The 21,188-nt window shown below is 37.9% G+C and overlaps 1 protein-coding gene across 1 annotated transcript in view; it reads right to left on the bottom strand.

The window, feature by feature from the left end:
- Positions 1 to 10,564: 10,564 nt before the first annotated feature.
- Positions 10,565 to 21,188, bottom strand: part of IL1RAPL1 (interleukin 1 receptor accessory protein like 1) — a 773,158-nt gene continuing 762,534 nt past the window's right edge. The window contains exons 10-11 of the mRNA XM_013961862.2: positions 12,518 to 12,688; positions 10,565 to 11,283 (exon numbers count right to left, since the gene is read on the bottom strand). Coding sequence (XP_013817316.1) covers positions 10,565 to 11,283; positions 12,518 to 12,688 — 890 coding nt within the window. The remainder of the gene's footprint in view (positions 11,284 to 12,517; positions 12,689 to 21,188) is intronic.

Genomic DNA, 21,188 nt, shown 5'->3' with positions numbered 1-21,188 from the left:
CACAAAAAAAGTATTTCAAGTTGTCATAACCTTGCATTTAGCCAGTGAAAGAGTAATCTTGAAAGGAAAACATTTTTTTTTTGTACAAACTGGACACATACCCTGTTTACTTTTCTCTAAAAGTTGCACACCATAAAGCAAGTAGGTTTTTGTTTTAAAACCTTCTTCAGATATTATTATACAAAAATATTCATATGCAAGTAATAAAGATTTTTTTTAAACATCCAACTTTTTTAAACCTAAAGCAAAATCACACCAAAAGTTTTTTTTTTGTTTTTGTTTTTTGTTTAATCTAGACAAAGTACACCTTGTGCTTTAACAAACCTATGGCATCATGTGCTCATATACTCTTTACAAGGATTCTAGTGAATATGCTCATGTGTCATTATTCATTAAATAATGCAAAAAGTATATCCGGTACAGAACTTGCCTACATTTGTGGATTTTATTTCCTTTAATCCTCTTTTTTTTTCTTTTTTTTTCCCCCTCTGCGTGTTTGTTTGTGTTTGTGTATATATATATATATATATATATATATATGGAAAAGTTAAGGCAAGTGCAATCAAAGTTACAAAAATCAATATTTCTATTGCTAACATGTGCAGCATTCATATTTAGTGAGTGATGTCTATTCTCCCTTAAGAATAAAAAGTGATGAAAATACAAAATGCTTAATATGTTATACTTGTTACAAGAAGCTATTCAGTTTTGTGTATTAGGCTTGTGAAGCTTTCAGAGGTGTAGGATAACATAAAACACGTTCTCTTTAAAGTAACACACACTGAAACTAGGTAACATTTTGATCACTTCCCTTTTGCTCCTCAGCAACATGTATAGTATTACTACAAAAATGCAGTAGCTCTCAACTATGACCCATCTAATTTTTTTTTAAAAAATAAATATAAGTTAATCTCTTTAGATAAAATATTTTAATATACAATACACATAAATATAGGCTGATGTATCTCTACTCTAGTGTTTCTATTTTCACTTCAGTGATTTTGCACAAAGTGTATAAAGAAAGAGGCATATCTTCCAGCCTTAATCATATCTCTGGCCTTTAGGAAAGCCTTTGTGAGAATGTGTTAATCAAGGTTTATATGGCAATAGTAACAGATATTTGGAAAAGACAATGGTTCTGCATCCTCAGTTAGTTTATAGAACAACCGGAAATCCATGTTTACAAACTCTGGGCCTGATTCTGCTCTTCTTTACACCAGTTATACATGGCAGTAATTCTGCTGACTTGAGTAGAATTATTTTTGACTTTTACCTGCCATTGAGCAAATGAAGAAGAATGATCCCAAAGTCCCACATGGCACTTGCTTATTTCATTCCCTCCATGCCAAATGTTTTTAAGTTGGTAAATATTCATTTATATCTGCAATGTATGTGCATGGATTCAAAAGGAGCTACAGAGAATGGGTCTATAGCCTGTTCCCAGGATTATGGAAGGCCAGCTGACCGCGTTAGTAATAAAGTGCTTTAGTGAGATGCTTATCTAGCTATTAACTTTGAATAGTGCACTCTCAAGAAGTGACTGTTTCTGCTTGAGTTGCGTTGTTACGTAGGTGCAGCCAGCTCCCCTGGAGCTCAATAAAATAACTGAATAAAATTAAAGAAACTAAATCCACTGGACAAATTGCTGCTGCTAAAAAGATGCCACAGCTGACATTAGACTAAAACATTTCTCCACAGACTTTTGTTTCTTTATTTGCATTACATTTATCGCTGTTTTTTTAAAGTGAAGGCGGTGAAATATTTCTTCTACTGTTGCAAAGTAGGCACATGTTCTTTCTTGTAAAAGACTTTTTGGTCATTTTGTTTTCTTATCTTCTGAAGAAAGTACAGTTATGTACTATATTCTAATAAAACTATTTACCTACAGAATGGTGCATCTACTTAACTTTACATATTATGAATAGACACATAACACTAATAACCGCACAGACAATAATGTGCTTTATGTGCAAAATTCATATCTGACTCAACATTGTTGTGAGTGGCATCAGTGGATGTTAGATGTAATGCTGGGAGAAGAATTTAATTCCATTTTCTTGTAAGAGCTGAGATGCATATTTTGTCTTTTAGTGGTTCTACCTGACTAACTGTATTGGCTGTTGTACCACTGCCCCAGCACTGTGTAGCAGTGCTTGGCAGCTCCCTGTCTTAAAATTATGAGTTACTAGACGGGATAATATAAAAAAGATTAATGAGTCTACAAACCTTCATGATGAAATCAAGATGTTATATTAAATCTATTTCTGTGTTTGCTGAATAATATAATAAAACTAGATCAAATCTTTACAAGATGCTCAGAATAAGTTATAACCTGTGATTATCTGGGGCAAAAGGGCAGGAGGAGGAACAGAAAAAAGGGGCAGATTTGTGTGCCCAGGTGAGCTATTTGAAACAATCAATGGCATTATACATTTCTACTGATTCACCTTGGCTTTGAAATAGCTGATTTGACTTTTTCTTTTGAGTCTTTGGAGAACCTTAGCAAGCCAACAGGTAGCAATGAGAAGGCTGAAATGAGACATTTCACAGAAACCTGATCTTTCAGAGGGTGTGTGGCATCAAGCTCAGCCAGTGTTTCTGAGACTCCATGTACTCTGGCACCTGAAAGCATCATTTTCCCTTTTGACACCTCGTGGTTGATGTGGGAGCTGAGGAAATCTGGCAGCTCTTTGAAACGGTGCAACAGGAGACTTTTGGCCCAGTTCATGTCTACCTTATTCCAGTTCTTCAGAGCTCAGCTTCATTCTTCCTAATGTGATTATGCCAGCACTAAATCAGCGTAGCACAGCAGTACCTCAGTCCTACTGTCTTTTTCCATTATAAAGAAAAAAAATTATGGGGAACTACAAGGAATGAAAGCACCCTGAAAATAATGTGAATATGCAGTTCAGTCTGTCCTCAACCTTTTAAACCCTAGATTGCAGTTTATCAGTATCTTGAAAGAAGCGTAACAGGTAAGAGGCCAAAGAATTCTGAACAGAAATTTTTTTGTCGTTTCATAAAGAACAATTTGGCAGGTGTCATTCCATCCAAATGCAGTCTCTGCTGCTGATTTTCTCTATTCAAATATCTAACAGAAAAAAAAGAAAAGAAAAAAAAGAAAGAAAAGCTTAGGAACTTTATTTGCCTATCAGTTTGTTGCATTGAGAGCTATTCATATATTTGTTTAGGAGATGAGAAGAGTAAAAAGGTAAGAGGAGAAAATAGGAAATGAACCCTACTGACACTAATCGTTATCCACAATGACAGCAATTCTAGCAGATATTTCTGTCATTCAGGCAGCTTCTGTCACCTTGAACAAATATCTCCTGTTTCTAACAAGACCATAAAAATGGCTTCAGACAGCACCCAGGAGACAAAGGAACTACCTGGGAAATTCTGAGTATCTAATGTCCTACAGGCAAAGGATGTCTCAATCCCCCACGGCAGCATAAGCAGTAGATGCATGTACAATCCACCTGGTCATTACATGACCAGGAAATGTCTTCACTATACTTCTTCCACCTGCATCTCCTGCACCTATGTAATTGTGTCACAGAGCAATGGTCTAGTTACAGGTTTGTCTTCATCCTGCAACATGTGAAGAATGTGGTCCTGTGAACAAAACCAGGTGCCTGGGTCTCCCTTGATTTTTTATGAGAAGCTTACTTATTTTGTTTAGTTTTACTGTTCTATGATTAAATGATTGCATGTTAAGATATCTATGTGTAGACATGAAAAAGTACAAAAGTGTTTTTTGGGATGTAATTCAGATTCAAGAGCGCTTATTGCAAAAATTTTTCCCTAGATGAACATATGTTTTGCAAAGATTCATGTGTTTTGCTGAGGTAGACATAGGCTAGTGATCTCAGAGAAGGAGCCTGTTGCCACTGAACTATTTTGCTAAGATATACGATAAGAGTTGTGTGGCTGTGACTGTTTTCCTCTCTGTTTTGTATTTACATAGTTGTCCCATTTGAAGTTTCCTGGGTTTTAGGAAGAAAAATGTACAACATTCTAACGTGACGCTGAAGTTACATGTATAATATTAATTGTTTAAATTGTCTACTGAAATGTCCCTAAGAACATAATTAGAGCTGCAGTGAGCTGTTCACTGGAGAATATTAACTCTGGCAAACAATTTCTTTTAAGTCTGTAAATTCATTGCCATTTTTCTGTTAAACTTTCAGTGAAGAATGGGACTTTCTAAAAAACAAATAAAATCTCTCTGTGATTTACCTGTCATGCAAACAGTGAAAAGAAAATTTAAAACAGTCTCTCAGCTAACTTCCTACAAAACTGCAGGAGAAAATAGCCTGCCCTGAAAACACAGACCCTTAAAAAAACAGGTTGAAATAGGATTTTGTAATTGCCCTGTTATTTCATTTTGCTTTGCTTATTTTTGTTTTTCAAGTGTGTGATCAGACCCTGCAGCTTAACAGCAGATGCATGGGTGAAGATATATAGAGCCCATGACTGACCTTGTTTTAGACTTTCTTTTCACTTCGCAGGAAGTTCAGGCCAATATCAGGATGCTGCTTCACATGAGAGCTTTGAGGGGATGTAAAAAATGGTGTGTGAACCGAGCACAAAAATAAAGGTCGTTTGCAAAATCAAAGCTTTGCTCCTATAAGTCGTTTCTCAGGAGAATGGACACCTACTCACCCTAAATGTCTGTGTAAAGAGTTTTCTCAGGCTCACGCAAGCTTAGTGCACTCTCCCATGCGTTACGCAGCCCACGAGGCAAATGGAGAGAGGAGCAGGAACAAGAGCAGCCGGCGGCGAGCTCAGGGGCAGGGCTAGTGGGGCTGGCTGGGAATTGCCCACAACCTTCATTTATAGAATTGCACCCTAACCGAGTAAGCTGACCTCTTCCTAGGCTCAGTGCTGGCTTTCACTTTGCATGCTGAGCAAATCAGGACCGCCACCGCCTGCTCCCGCGCTTCTTGCTGCTTCGTGGCAAAGGACCTGCACTTGGCCCTGCCGACAGCTCGTGGGTTTGCTGTCGGTCATATTAAGGCCTTCCCACCTTCTCGGCCCCTTGCCTATAGCGGGGAGAAGCACGGTGATGTATTGAGCCTATAGCTCCTTTGCACTCCCACCAGCACAGGAGCAGCAGCTAAGCACGGCGGTGCCTCTCCCTGCACGGGTGCACAAGGGCTGCGTGTCGAGGCCCAGGGCTTGGCCCCTCGCTCCCGCTTGAGCTTCCTTCTCTGTCACCAGGTGCATTTGAGAGTATGGGCTTGGCAGCTGTTATTTTTTCCTGGAGAACAGCTGGTGATTTTGTATAGTGTGGAGAGGCAAAGAGAAAGCTAATATTCGATAAAAAGAGCAAGAGAAGGTTAAAAAGCATATCCATTTTATTTGTGTGTTTCTTCCATCATGTCTTGACTGGTGAGAGAGATTTGTTAACAAAAAAATAATAAAAATATCTCCATCAGCTTCTTAGTTCTCAGATTTTACTCCAAATTGTTTCTAACTCTAGTCACCCAGCAGAGAGCTACGTGCACATTCTATAATCTCAGGACTAGATAAACTATTTCATATAACATTTAGATGCTAGAAAAATCATGCTACTCTTAATCCACCAAAATAAAAATATTTTAATTAGCTATGGGATGTTTCGGAAATTATGTTATCTAAGATATTGGCTATTTAATGTAAGCACACTGATAAGCTTTTGGAATGTGGCTGGTTGCAATAACAAACAGAATACTTCCTCGAACAATCCGTAATCTCCATGTGCGTTTTTAGCAACTGAGCAACCACTGGATTTTTACATTTTTAAAATAAGTTTCAGACCTGTCTTTGTATTTTCTGCTCTGACTATTATACAGCTCTGTGGACTCTTGACCTCCCACCCACAGAGTTTATTAGTACAGAGCAAAGATCAAACATTGTCTCAAACAGAATTTAAACAAACAAAAAGTATAGGAAAAATCTTAATAGCAGAAATATTTCTGTTAGTTTTACTCCCCGAGACTCCACATTTCTGGAACATCAAGCAAAGGTCAGCTGGAGAAGCGTGATGCTGCCAATATATCTTCCTTAAGGTTACAGTCAGAGTCGATGGGAAATGGCCCAGCAAAATAACTTCACAAGTGACAGCTTGGTATCAATATTTAAATTCAGTGTACAAACCTCCTAATGCCTCATGCATAAAAGTTACAATGTCCGTTCCCCAACCGCCCCTCAGTGGGCTATATAACAAGCGAAGAGTTGTGACCAGCAGAAAAAGATGCTAAGGAACTTGCTGCAATCATTATACAAGGAGACTCACTGCTTTGAATTTGCTGATATTTTTCTGATTCCAGCCAAATTAATCTGCTCAGCTGAGAAATGGAAAAAAGAAAAAAGAAAAAAAAGAAAAAAAAAGAAAAGGCTACTAATAGCAGCAAATCAGATTGGGGGTGGGTGTAAAGGAAATATAGCTACTCTGGATAATAAACTAAGCCGGTTATGGAGATTTTTGAGTGCTGACAGATTTCTGCCACCCTCTGTATCACAACAATAGAGGATGCACCAAAAACTCTGTCTGTGCTAGACTAACAGCAAACACAAAATCACTCAGAAGTGATTAGATATGTAGGGCTGTTTTTGTGTTGCTGGTTTATCTGGAGTATCCAAAGAAAAGCCAGTCACTTTATGTAGGTCAGCCAGAGTGCAGAGCATTGCATGACAAAAAAAGCTACAAGACAGTCAAGAAACAGGTGGATATTTTGACCTTTCTTCTGCATTGGCCTTTATCCCATTTTTGTGTTTACTTTAGTGCTGTGATTTTTTTCCTTCTTTGGATTTTAATTAAACTCTCTTTAGGCTTGCTAGCTTTTCTTTTCTTTTCTTTTCTTTTCTTTTCTTTTCTTTTCTTTTCTTTTCTTTTTTTCATAAAAAATAAAGGAAGCCTGTTTACCAGGACAGTTTTCCCCAAATCTCATTGCTCTATCTATAATTTAAACGCATCATTAATGCACAATATTTAAGTAAAACTTTGTGAATTTTAATAAGACGGGTATAACAGGCTTTCCAATTATGTTGAAGCTGATTTTGCTCATTATGTAACATACACACAAGCTGTGCAGTAATCGAAAAATATAAATAAGGCTAACAGTATTTAGCTTGAAACCAGATCATATTGAAAGAAACGATACTGAAGTGTTTGACATTGGCCAGCAGGTGAGGACTGAGTCCCTACTAAAATTCAGCAGACATCTTCCTACTTCTTTCATTGTGGTCAAGATTTCAGCCTGTCACAGGCTGCAACTGTGAATTCCTTTTCTCTTTGCTTTTCCAACTTTCTTCTCTCACACAAATCAAGCTTACACTTGTTCAGCTTTATTAGACTTACTCTCGATTTGCGCTGCTGCAACAGAGAACAGAATCAGACCCAGCAATGCAATCTGCCTTCAGGCTAATTAGCTGCATACTGTATGGTCCTCCATTTCTGCCCAGCTGCACGTGCTGTCTGGAGGACCTGTATACTGAATTTCCATAGGTTGTGCGACAGACTCCTTTAGTTTTATACCAAGGATTACCCTGATAAGAGAGAGCCTTAGAAAGACAAAGCACCATGCTTGGATATTTCATGTGCATAGAATCCACATACCGACCCGAAGATATTGACCAGGCAGAGTAAGTTTTTCTGATCATTACACTGTACAGTCTTAAAAATAAAGTGCTATTGGTTTATGGCTAAACCTTACATGTGGCTATTGCATGCACACGTCAGGCTGCATTGTCAAACACTACAACACCTTCACCAGAAAAGGATGGAGCCTAAGCACTAGGGCAATGACAGTTTTGGTTTTTTTTCTTTTCATTTTATTTTGCGTTCCAACAGAACTTTTGTCAAACATAGAGCACGTGAACACACAACAGTTTCCTTCACTGTTTCCCACACAGAGCTGTTCATAGAGGAGGAATACTAAGGAGGAATGTTTCTAAAGCCATAGACAGCTTCTCCATTTATTTCAGGTTTTGTTTTTTTGTGTTTTTTTTTGTTTTTCTCTTGTTTAATATTATGACAAAACATTATAAGAAAAACTTTTTTTAAGTAATGTGAATATCAAATAGTACCCATCAATCCCTGAATCATGCTATTCAAAGTGCTTAAATCTACACTAAAAATAGAGCAACAGAAAAGTATTCCCCGTGTGGCTAAAGAAACACCTACCGAGGGTTTAAGTGTGACTGTGGTCAGATTGTTACCTTCTACATTTATTCCACATCTCAGTCTTTACCCCAGGGCATGTAAGGGGGAGGGAAAAGGGAAAGAATAATGCATTGCTTTTTGAGGGTACCAGGGTATTTGGCATCCAGTTGAATGAAGGAAAATGCCATCAGTGCCTGACAGGTGTCTGTAATAGCAAATAAATAATGGCTTTCTTACAGTATGAAAATAACCAAATGTTTAAAGCTGTCTTAAAATTTTATCTGGCCTGGCAGCTTCATTTCCATTTTGTGGACGTTTGGCACATGTCCAGAGGGAGACACTGTAATAAAGAACAGATTGTAGAAAAGGACTCGAGCGAATTGTCAGAGAAATAAACAATTTTAAGCAAATAAAAATCAGTGCACATCCCAAAGCTCCATTAGCTTGTTACGCAGATACTGAGATTTCTTGACTTTCACAACAGGATCATAGTCATTTCCTCCCACACTGTCAGTTCTGGATTACTCCCACAAACATCCCCCAAACTGCAGTTTGCCCACTCCCTACCCATCACTTCTCATTAATAAGACCAAAATATTATAAGCTGTGCTTTTCTCATTGTGACAATTAGGATGAATGAACCCCACACATCCATTATATTGGCCAGTACCAGTCAGCTACCATAAAAACACCTAAAGCCAATTAATTACTGAAATAGACTGCAAGATCTGCTTTTCCAGTATTGCAGTTACATTTCTGCTGGAGTGAATGAAACCCACAATGATACGACAGCGTGCAGCAACCAGGAACTGCCCCAGCTCCCAGAGACTGGGAGAGAATTTGGCCTGAATACATTTTACAGTTATAAAATATACAGTTACTTTTCCTTGCTCTTTCTAAAACCAGAAAGGACTTTTCCATTATTTAAAAGATAAGTATGGGTAAGATGCCTATTTCATTCATCTTAAAGGTATCCAACAGTAAATGTAGTGCTTTTTTTTCTTCTTCCCTGGCAGCTGTGGTACATGCATAATTTGCAAGTCCTCAAAGATGGAATCATACATTAAAAATAAAACTAATTTATTTATTCATTAAAGTGAATAAATTGTTTTAATACTTCCAGGTCTGATTTAAATATTAATTTTGTATAAATAATGTTTATTCTTAAAACAATGATATTTGTTGGTATTCATGTTGTTGTTTTTTTCTGCCTGAGTTCTTACTGAAATTATGTTGAAATTAATAAAGTTTTACTGATCGTTACAAGCTAAAACCAAACGAAAGAAGGTTTCTTAATCCTGAATATATCATTTTAAAGCAAATACAGTTTGTGAAACATTAAAATACAGGGGGACTCTGTAATCCACAGCAAAATAATGTTTTGCTCTTACTTTTTTAGAAAATAACACTTTCTATAATACAAAGTGACAAGCCATCTATGACAGTGTCCTTTCATTCCCCTTTGGTTTGGAAGTCATCACTGTAAATATCAGCAGGACTCACTGCACTTCAGTGCCTAATGCCTTATTTGCCTGACAATTGCAAATGACCTTATTTGCAGGAATTTGGAGGGGGAAAGAGAAAACGTCAAAAGCCTAAAAATAAAATCTGCAACCACATTAACGCTTTTCCAGGAAGAGTTAAAATTAGGGTTCACTTTTATATTTATAAAAGGGATACAGTCAACTCATTCTTAAAACAAAGCAACCTCCCCCCCAAGAAACAAAAAACCAAACCATCTCTAGTTTCTACACACTCTGTAGTGACTACTGTGAAGCAACTGGTACAGACTGGGTATATTCTGGTGTTTGACAAGTGTCTACCAAGTTAAATGTTAGATGATCAGACTGAAGTGCTACCCCGAGCGGGGCCGTTGCAAGGGCAGGGAAGGAGTGGAGCACATTATGGGAGGAGAAATGAAACTGGAGCTCTCAGTGAGGGACGGGGTCCTTCTAAGAACAAACATTCTTCCAAACAGGTGAACTGCAGCAGGCATGGCCTTCGTGTGTCAGGCTAGGCAGGCCAACAAAATGGATGGTGCTTCTGGTATCAACATAGCTTTGTCCAAGCATTCCCAAGAGAGGTTAAAAACAAAACAAAACTCTAAAACTATACTAATGAAGCAAAAAAGTTTCCTATCTATACAGCAGTCTCTTCATTTAAAAAAATGTAAATATACAAATTCCAATGACATATAAAACAAAGTTGAAAATGTGAATGGGAAGAGACATGGGTAAAACAGGAAGACTGATGCTACAAAGAAATTGCAAAAAACCTATGTACAAGACCCTGTTTTTCCTCGTATGTTATCGATTGTAATGCATGTTTAACAGCAGCAGTCGAGGATGTAGTTCCAGGCACCGGACTGCAGACTCCATTCCTACTCAAGGGGGTTGGCGTCCCCTTGCATTTCTGTCACCAGATGACACTGGATATACTGGTCTCCCGTGGCAAGAGGGGCAGTATTGCACTGTTTGTGTGAGCCTCATCCGGATTCTGCTCCCTGTTAGTTTTTGTCTGCGGCCGCTGCCCGTTTATAAGTGTCATAGGGATGTTGCAGTAGGTATGCTGGTTACCTATTGAGGTAAGAGGCAGGGTGCCGGTAGGAGGTACGTCATATTCATAGCTTCGATAATAGTGTTTCTGGCGCATCTGTGAATGATATGTGTTGTGAAAGGTGGAGCGCAGATCTGGATGGGCAGTGGCAAGAGCAGTGGAGGTGGCAGCAGCCATGGAAATTGCGGAGACTGTCTGCAGTTCCCCAAAGGGCCCCTGCTCACTGACATCTAAAACCTGCTCGTGTGTGATGGGTTCTATCCTCTTAAAAGGCATTTCATACTGTAAACGTTTCCAGAATTTGGAATTCAACTTGTTGCATTTTGGCCCATGCCATTTAATGACAGTGAGCAGCTTGATGGTATGTTTCAGGGCCTCGACCTCCTGGTAGTTCATAATTCCCCGGAGTTCGCTGCATTCAATCAGTATCACTTTAATTTCGCCCGTGACTAACATGTTCCGAAGCCTCGTTTCCAGTTCAAAAATGCTCCAGCCTCTTCTTACCACGTAATTTGGAGTCATGACGATGATCAGTCGCTTGCTTTGGTCTACACATCTTGCCACGTCTTCAATATAGGCTACAAAATAAGACAATTGCTCAAAAATCAATCCAAGAAAATATTCCACTCCCATGGGCTGGGGAGGAACAAGAGAAGTAAATTCTCTGGTGCCAGAAGAATTCACTGCACACTGCAAAAACATCGATGGCAAACATTTATTCCAAATCCCCCTGGGTGTTACAGTTCATGAGTGTTTGTGCATGAGCTGTGGTTTGGTACCAATATCTGTATCTTCATTGGAACAAGTATGTCCATAACCACTTTCCCTTTAAAAAGGCAAAGGCATCCAGCTAGGTAACAGAGCAGCAACTGTGTGCTTCAGTCCCTAACTCAAATGCTACCCTAATAAGTGCTGTAGCGTTAGAGTCTTCTTGTCCTTTTATCCCCCCTGCCACACCCATTCACAAAAACAGGGTATTGCCTTCTCCAAATCAATATTCAGGCTGCTCTAGATTTAAAAATATCCATGCTAATATGTTTAGTGTTGTGCTTTGCCTATATTAAACATTCTTTCTTATCTTTAGTAAAATATATAGAACTTAGTAGCTGGCTAAATGGTTACACTGAAGTTATGAAGACTACTACAACAATTTACAAAAAAAATTACTAAAGGTAGGTTGGACTATGTGAAAGAAACATGGAAAAGAAGATATGCTTTTACCAGCTGGAATCAATTCTCATTTTCAAGCTCTGAGAATGATCTAGTACCTCCACCACACAATTATCTGCTGTAGACACTAACAGAATTCACTACTTTGCTCTGCTGCAGGTATTATTACTCAGCTCTTGCCTTAGTCTGAAAACAACTTCTTCCTTCCTGCCTGAATGTCTGGAAAAAAAAAATACAGCAACATTTTGCATCTTTTTTTTCAGCCTTAGAATCATGGATATCTTTCCAGGCACACATTCAGGAACAGAAAACAAGGACCTCTGTATTGATTCCTAGATGTGCAAGCTCTACAACAAACGTGTGAAAAAAATACTAACCTCATTCATTTCCCGTACTTACACAGGTCCTTTCTCTGCTGTCTCACCTTCAGTGAAAATAGTACGATGATTAAAAAAGAATTCTCTCATCTGGGAAATGCACCTTAAGCACGTCTGGTGGCTTGCCCTGACTCTTCCCTAAAACACTAGAGGAAACCTATGGATGACAGCCTGAAGGAGTAGGCATAGAAAACACGCTAAATCCACATACGCAATCACTGCATTTACCATTTAAGAAACACACAGGCATAAGGACGTGACTTACTTCCTGTGGGAATCAAATCTCTATCTGGTATGAACAACTTGTATCCATAATGCTTTTCAAGCATATCTGGTAGGATCTCAAGAGCAAATCTTTCTTCTTCTCCAGTTTCTTGATTCCATTGGTCAGGATCCACTTTGGTATAGGATAGATATGCATCATAATCTTTGTTGTCTAAAGAAAGGGAAGAAGAGAGTAAGTTAAACTATTCATCATTCTTGCACATATCCTAGATAATTCCCCAGGAATAGCGAATTTAGATAAAATTTAGATAAAATGGCAAACTTTCACCCAAATGCTAGATACGAATCCATATATTTCCTGCTTTACCTCATACAGTTAATCCTTATTTACACAGATACAAGGGAGAAGGGATCCATATCCTTAGACTGAAGACAGTTTGTGCATAAATATTTGTGTAAGGCTCTATACCAAGGAAACCCACTCAGATGTGTGGTGACAGCTTGTGAGCACAGAAGAAAAATGTCGTTGAGAATTCAAATTCTTTTCTATCTTCAAAAAAGAAAAAAAAAAGCACGGAAATAACTAAGTTAATGCACAATTGTCTTTGCTGCATGGTAAAAACATTTCAGTCTTGCCAAATTTGTGCTATAAAGATAATTTAGGGCCCAGGGCATAAATGTTTTAAGTGTAGGTGTAGCTTTACTTATAAAACCCATTGGCTTTCCAAGTCTGAAATTGTTACCAAGTTTAAAGCTTTGCAGCATTGGCTCTTGATGATGCAGTTTAAATCTCTTGAATTCTGTGTGCCTAACTTTGCAAATTCAATGTTGCATTAATGTACATTTTGGTATTTAACAGTGTGTCATTTCATTTCAATATGAGAAATAAATGTACCTGTTTCTTCAATGTGTTTGGTGTGCCTACGTGAGAGACTGAATCAAAGGAGCCATCATTAATTTTCATTAGGAGGTCAATAATGGCAAGTGCTCTGGAACTAACTCAGTGGAAGAGAGGTCACGTTTTGATTTTTGTTGTGAAGAAAGCAGAGAAAAATCAATGGCAAGAGTAATGAAATGTTAACACCCTTCTAACTCTCTCGACAACATTATGCACAGGCTATTGAGAATATCAATTGCTTGTAAAAGAGACCTGATTGAATACTCTATTGTGTGTCATAAGTAATGTAATATTCGTTCAGTGCTGAATTCAGTTATTTACTGAGCCAGTCCCTTCCTCATTTACCCCTTTTTGTAGCCTGGCAGCACCTATTTGGAAAAGTCTGCCAAATGCAGTATGGATGCAAAGTGTATAAATGAAATCAGTGAAAAGGTGCTAATCTTGAATGGTCCACTCTTCCTTCCCGGGAACCATGCCTACTATGCTCATTAAGATTTGCAGATGACAGAAGTGAAGTGGTAAAATTTCAAAGTTTCAAACCCTATGAAGTGATCACATCTTTCATTCTCTCCCACAAACACTTTTTATGTGCAATTATCTATTGGACTGTCATATTCATGAAAAAAAAAAAAAAGAAGAAGAAAAGTAAAGAAAGAGAAGCACTGTCTTCTGTGGTTCCCTCTTTCCATGATTCTTTTCTAGAGTATTTGTGAAATCACAATCCTTCACAATAAAAAAGCACCTAATGCCTTAGACAATGGCTTGAGATAACACTGAATGGGATCAAGAAAGAGGTACGGGGAGATTGCAGGGAAGACTTCTGATTCTACAGCAGGACAGTGCTAACCCAGCAGCAGCATTAAAATGCAGTAAGGTCAAGAGATATATTGGAAAATTACCACAGCTGAGAAAAATGATGATGTGGCAATGTCATTTTCTGTTATCACCTTAGTGATGGTCATAACCATATTCCATGCTTGAGAACAGTGTTGGTCCATTGAAAGTCTTTGATTAAAGATGAGAATGCATCATACCTCAAAGGGATAAATTATAAGAAATAATGCAGTGTTCAAGCTGTTTTAAAGGCTTCAGGATATTGTCTATTCAGATGGCTTGCACACATCCAATTAGAAAGAAAATTATTCACATTATGTCACTATTTTCTTGCATATGTAAATATCACACTAAAGCACTTATTTGAAGTGTACTATTTCCATGCCATGGAGGGGTCCAATATTTCCACCAACTAGAACTGCATTGTCTTGGACTGCAGGGAACATTCTTTCTACACTACCTCCCTGTACATTTTTAATAGCATATTAAATGCTCAATATCTAGGGTGTGTCCACACAGATGGGTGCAGGCAGTCATGAATTCATTCAAACTCCAACTCAGCTAGATATGTAATCTATTTTGGAAAACTTTTAGATGCATTAGCACAGTGGTTTCCCTGAGCTAACACACTCCCCATCTATCAGATATTTTTGTCTGACAAAAAGTAGAAAGTTCAGTTTAAAGCAGAATTACTTATCTGGTATTTTTTTTTTCAGATTGGCCAATGCACTGGAATGAGCAGACAAATCTCAAAATGGGAAATGCATGGGGTACACAGCGGATGATCAGAAATTCCATTTGATTTGCTTTTAGGATTTCTACATATTAGCATGATTTTAAAGAATTAAAATTATTTGGGTTACATTGCCAACTCTGTAAAACATTTTAAAAACTACAGTGGGCAGATAGCTGTACGGTCACCAGAAGCTATCTTTTCTGTGATGTTGTCAAAGAGCAATGGTATTATTTACTATTTTCTCTAATTGGTCAAAAAATATAGAATTTCAGTTGTAGTGAAAATTGGGAGAACTTGTAAAATGATTGCAATTCGCATCTGCAGGGAAGTATTTAAACACATGGTAGAAAACTTATCTGTGTATGGCTGAGAAATAGCTCCTCTGATTCCTGCTTGCAACCAGTGGGACTGATCCCTATATTCTAAAGGACCTTTCTGATCTTAATTCATATTTTTAACATGCTTTCCCAATGGACTGAAAGAGACATGCAAGGCTGCAAACATCTGGCTCTTGTAGCTGAGTCAGTGAGTCCGGGACTTGGGGCTTGCATCTCGCCAGCCTTTTGGCCACATCACATAGTAGCAGGGAGCTCTGCAACCCCTTTGCTCTCAGGTTGTTTCCCATGTAGACTGTCCATTGAGCAACACATCCTGGAGTCCCAAGGCTCCCAGCAGACATGCAGGGAGTCCAGCATAGTTTTGTGTTTTCTTGGCCATTCGCTGGAACAGATATTTTTCCCACGAAAAAGTTTGGTCTGAGCACACCTGCCTTTTCCAAAGAAAACTACTTCATCAGAAAATTTCTGCTCTGATCAAGTCATGAAGGACTTGATATTACTACTTATATTATTAGGTAGTAAAGTAATAACTAAATGGTCCCGTACTTTTGCTTGTTTCCTCCCATCAGCTAGCAGTTCAGTCTGCTATCCTGCATCCTCAGAATGAAAATGTGATTGATTGCTACTTGCACTTTGGCTTAGGTACAGATTATGCCATTTCAAAGATTTGTTTTTGTCAGGTTCCTGTGCATGAGCAATAAACTGGAACATACTTACTCACTACTTGCTTCCTCCCACACTCAGGAAGAAAAACACCTGGCAATTACCAAAGACAAGGATGTTGATAATTTCATCTGAGTTTTTTTTTTTCTTTCCCACAGAGGTTAAAAGCAAATAACTACATATAGTTTTGTATCTGAGAGCACTGCTCTTCCCTTAATCATTCAGGATTCCTTTTTATAGAAACCTATCAGGTAAAGTTCATCTTGTAATGCCTATAGGTAGCTGGCGGACCTGCGTTATATAATGAATGTCCCTTAAGTTAGCGACCGCAGCTGAATATGACATACAATATCATGCAACAGCAAGAGTTTGAAACATTTAGGTGCAGATGGGAGGATGCTTAAGTTTTTCTCTTCCAATTCCTTGTGGATGGACAAGTAATCCCCTCCAGTTACATGGTCTGTAGCTGCAGGCTTCTGCCCATCCAGCGGGATACAGTGAGGATGGAGCTCTTCAACCCAGCAGTCTCCATTGCTGTGAAATTTTGTTGCATCCATTATGGGAAAAGACTGAAACAAAATCTGAAGCAGATCTCACACGGCCAAATTCAGCCAGATCTGATGCAAAAACTTCTTTGTTAGTGTACTGTAACAAGCCTGAGAGCACACAGGGGCCTTGGATTAGTTTAGCACAATGGGGTCAAGTACAGCCTCCGCTCAAAGTATGATGTGTTCAGTCCACAAATGTTTCAGTTAGCCCAAACCCACTGGTAGTTTAAGACTCTGGTCAAAACAGACCGCAAAGACAAACTTTGCCATATCATTTTAACTGCTATATGGAGCCAAAAGTTGGGACACTGAGCAATGGTTATGGAGCTATACTCAGCCACATGTCTGAGAAAGTTGTTTGGATCAGTCTTAAGGACAGACATTTCGGATGAAATCTCATCTCCATTAAGAAAGTATGGAAACATCATTTCAGTCAGTGGACCCAGGATTTTTGGCAAAATGCCTGTTGCATCATTTAGGATAAATTCTTTAATGCTATCCATTCCTTTCAGTAATCGTCTAAATGTAAAAATGATCACATTCCCTGTAGCTTTCTACAGTGTTAATCCAGCAGAAGTTGTTTAAACTTTTAGGAGCGAAGTTGCAAATGTTGCTTCTTTTTCCAAGGAGTAAAAATGTGCTCTGTAGCAGTCACTTAAAGGCTCGGTATCAGCACAAAATGAAAGCCAGACTCTATATGCATCTACTTTGTCACATGCAAATGGGATCTTTGGGTAAGTAAATTGCTATCAGACATCTAAGTACTCATCTGTATGCATGCTTTTTTAACAGTTATACATGCAGAAATGCTAAGCCTGTGTCTACAGAAAGACAGATAAAACTTGGCCTTCTACGGGGACCAGCAAACAGATTCAACTTTGAATTTGTATTATACATGTATGTGTTTTCTAATGATTTCTATGTTGCACTCCAAGGATTCAGCAGTTTGGGCCTTTGAAGATTTATTAAACATTGCAGATATTTCTGCTAATGGGGGACAGAAGAATTATGCTTATGGAAAAAAAAATTGAAAAAATAAAATTCCATAGAGTCGGCTTTTTATTATCAGCTGTGTTCAAGCCAGTGACAAATTCCGATTTCAGTTGGCATATGTTTTAACACAAGACAGATTCACAGAACAAAATAAAGAGGAACCCCACAAAGCTGTACTCCGTAGAGTTGCTAGATGTGAATCCTATTTTTAATGAAGCTGTAGACTGAGGCGCTGGGATTTTCAGCTCTGTGTCTCCCGAAGTCCTCTAGAGCAACCAGCAGTGATGGGGAAGCACCCATGGCGCTGAATGGAACTGCAAACGCGCAGGCTGCTCTGCAGCTGAGGGCAGCCACTGAGCCACCCCTGGCTTCGGCAGATCAAAGTAATTGACTGATTTCTAGATCAAAATGAGGCCAGTTATGGATGGGTAGTTAATTCCCCTCCTTCCCCAGGGCATGTGCCAGCAGGGTAAAGAATCACATACTCATCACTTGAATTCAGGAGCAGGAGGCTGCTTTAACAAGGAGCTTCAGGAATTCAAGTGGAGTCCTTAGAAATGACAGGCTGGATTCTTCCAGTACTGCAGGGAATTGGCGTCAAGAGGAGGTGGCAGGCTTTCCTCTTTAAAGGCATGCTATGTTCAGCAAGGGTTTTAAAGTGGTGAGTCCTCAAAATTCCCCAAAGAGCTTCGTTGCTTCAAAATGATAATGACATATGACATTTCATAAACTGTGCTTGTTTCATTGTTTGCAAAGCCACATTTAACGTACATGGTGCAATAGTGCTCATCACCCTCCACATAATGAAAAATGTAATTCAAAAGCTTAGTTGACTGCATAGACTCTAAAAAGACCAAATCATTATGAATCTTTGAAAATGCTTTTGTTTTTTTCCCACAGTATTTGCTGTTGGTTATGGACCTCATTCCACCATTTTCTTTTCTTTTTTTTTTAATGTTGAACCCACCTTTAATGAAAATAAAGAACTACCAACATTAGGTTTTCCATGGTAAAGTACTTGTTAAATGTAGCATTCCTAATGATAGTCTAGATCCTTCTGCAAAGTGGGCAGTGTTGAACTGGAGGGAAGTATTGTAAATGCAACACTGGGGAAGAAGTTAAAAAAATGTAATCAATTCTAAATAGGTTTTTGGAGTATTCTCACACCATAGGCCAGGAAAAGGTTTTCCTATGCCCATAGTAGACACATTTATAAAAATATTAAAGCAATGGGAATGCATTTTTTTTTTCTCCATTACTATCAATTCATTAAGCCTTATAGAATTTTGGAAGTCTAAAAAACTTGAAAAATTATTTAAAAAATAAAGGTTTTATGTTTTCTTTACAGAAATATTAATAGGAACATTTATGAAAACCCTGAAGTACTAATGTTACATCTGACATTACTTGAAAACTAGGAATGATTCCAGGCAGATATAAATTCAGCCAAGTAATACAATGCCATGATTTTAAGTGTACAATAAAATCCCTCTCTCAGCTATATTTTTCCTGACTTCTATAATTAGAACTAAAATTTGTCATTGATATATACACAAGATAGACTATTACTTAATTAATGAAACTGAATAATCTATTATTAATGGTAATTTTTCTGTTTGTGCTTAGTTTAATTTTGTATTCCTGAGTAAATTAAAAGCGCATCTACAATGTCTCTCAGTCACTCTCATTAACATGGAAGTTTCAGTTAAATACTACTACTGAAGACATTCGACTTTTGATATAAAAATTTGGTGCAGCACTAATCTCTGAAGTTGCTCTTGATAGATACGAAAAGTCAAAAGTTCTTATAAGAGTTTTAGAATGTTAAAAATTGTGAAAATTAGAAGATGGTGATAGAAGGTATTCTTCTAGTTTCTGTGAATTGTTTGCAGGTCCAGCACAAAACTGAGAAAAAAACATTGCCTAGTAGATACTGAAAGACTGAATGGTCACCACCTAGCAGGTAGTCATAGCAGAGCAGAGTAGTTATCCATGAAAGACTGGAAGAAAGTAGCTACTATTAAAAAAAAGGAGGAAATAGAAAGAGGCAATAATAAAGGATATCCTGTAAACTCTGAAAATGAAAGAATCAGTCTTTTGATACCAGGCAAACTTCTTAAATTAACAAAGTTCCAGGTAGTGACTGTTCTTATTATGACCTTAATCGAACTGAGCACCTAACCACTTATATAAAATACATGCTTAACTTCATGTATATGCCTAAGTTCTGCTGATCTCAGTGACAGCACTTATAATTAATGCCCGGGTTAATTATTTTGAGAACTGGAATAGAGGCAGCTTTAATCTAGACAAAATTAACAAAAAGTCAAGGAAATAATTGTAGATATAAATGAAACTGGGGAGAGAAATGGCTTGGAAACAGGCTTTCAACCTTAAATTCTTGCAATCAGATGCCAATAGGGTGCATTCAGCTCACCTACCCTGGAAATCTGCTTTTGATAAAAAAAGAAAAAAAAACTTCAGAGCTTAGAACCACTTGACAGAGCTGCTGGAACAGAAGATATATCAGTCTTCATGAGTGGCAGTATTCATTTATATATGATGGATTTTTTTTTAATTTCTACTGTACTTCTGGACTTTCTAATTTATAGCAATCTCTGAATTCTAAAGTGGTTCTTGATAATTTTGTTCATTTTTAATTTTTAATTATGAACATACTTTAGACACCATAAAATTTGAATTAGGGAGACAGAAAAAGAGCAGGAATTTTTCTTTGAATCAGTAAATTTTGAGGTCACCATCTAGAAAAATCCATATTCAATGGTGACATAAACTGAGATTTTATTGATTGAACACTCAGATGTAAATAAATTGCATAAACAAAAAGTTAAGAGAAGAAGGACTCCAACAATATAATTTTAATTAAATAAGAGGAAAGTCCCTGTTTTATTACTAGTAACATTGAGAAAGATAAAAGTTGCACTTTTCCAAAGATGATTTTAATAGAATTTGAAATTGATATTCACAGAGTAGCATTTCTTATTGTCACAATTTGCCAATAGCCAATTAGCATATATAGGCAGTTTTGAGGCTGCTATTGCAAACTTATTCTATGGGTCCTGAGGGGAGATTCTGTAATTGCAAAGTCACTAACTTCAGCAGCAATTTCAGTCTAGCTATACCTGCATAGCATAATCATTAACACCAGGGCTTTGGCAGGTGCCTAAGCCATTGGTAAAGGTTATATTTGAAAGTTAGCAGCTATGTCACACTGAAACATTAAGAAACTCAAGGTGTTGCCTCTGCTTGCTGGGTGAAAGGTTATGGGCTGAAACCCTGGAAACTATTAAGAAGTACATCTTTCTTTGTTTTGTGTTGTGCTGTTAATAAGGTCTTTTCTGGGGAATCCCATAGGTCTTCTGCAGCTAGATAATGGTAAGGAGGAAAATCATGATCACCTAAGGAGTCCTAGTTGCAACAGAGTCTTCAAGGCACAAACTGTCTCATCAGTCTCTTAATCTGACCATTGATTTGGTTCCCCTCACTAAGCAATAGAAATGCATCTCTTAAGAAAGCAAGCAGTGCAGCCCAGAACCAGGCACCAGAGATGTCATAAATCAAAAGCAAAGAAGATTTCTTAAATTCAGAGAGCATGGCACTAGCGCATTTTGGGAGCACTTTGTCGTATTCCAGCAATGTGCAAAAAAAGCAACCTGCAGGACTGAAAGTGAAACCAAGAG

Source organism: Apteryx mantelli, chromosome 1 (assembly GCF_036417845.1).
Source record: "Apteryx mantelli isolate bAptMan1 chromosome 1, bAptMan1.hap1, whole genome shotgun sequence".
Lineage (NCBI taxonomy): Eukaryota > Metazoa > Chordata > Aves > Apterygiformes > Apterygidae > Apteryx > Apteryx mantelli.
The sequence above is the reverse complement of the archived record's forward strand: the minus strand, read 5'-3'. Positions and strand labels throughout refer to the sequence as shown.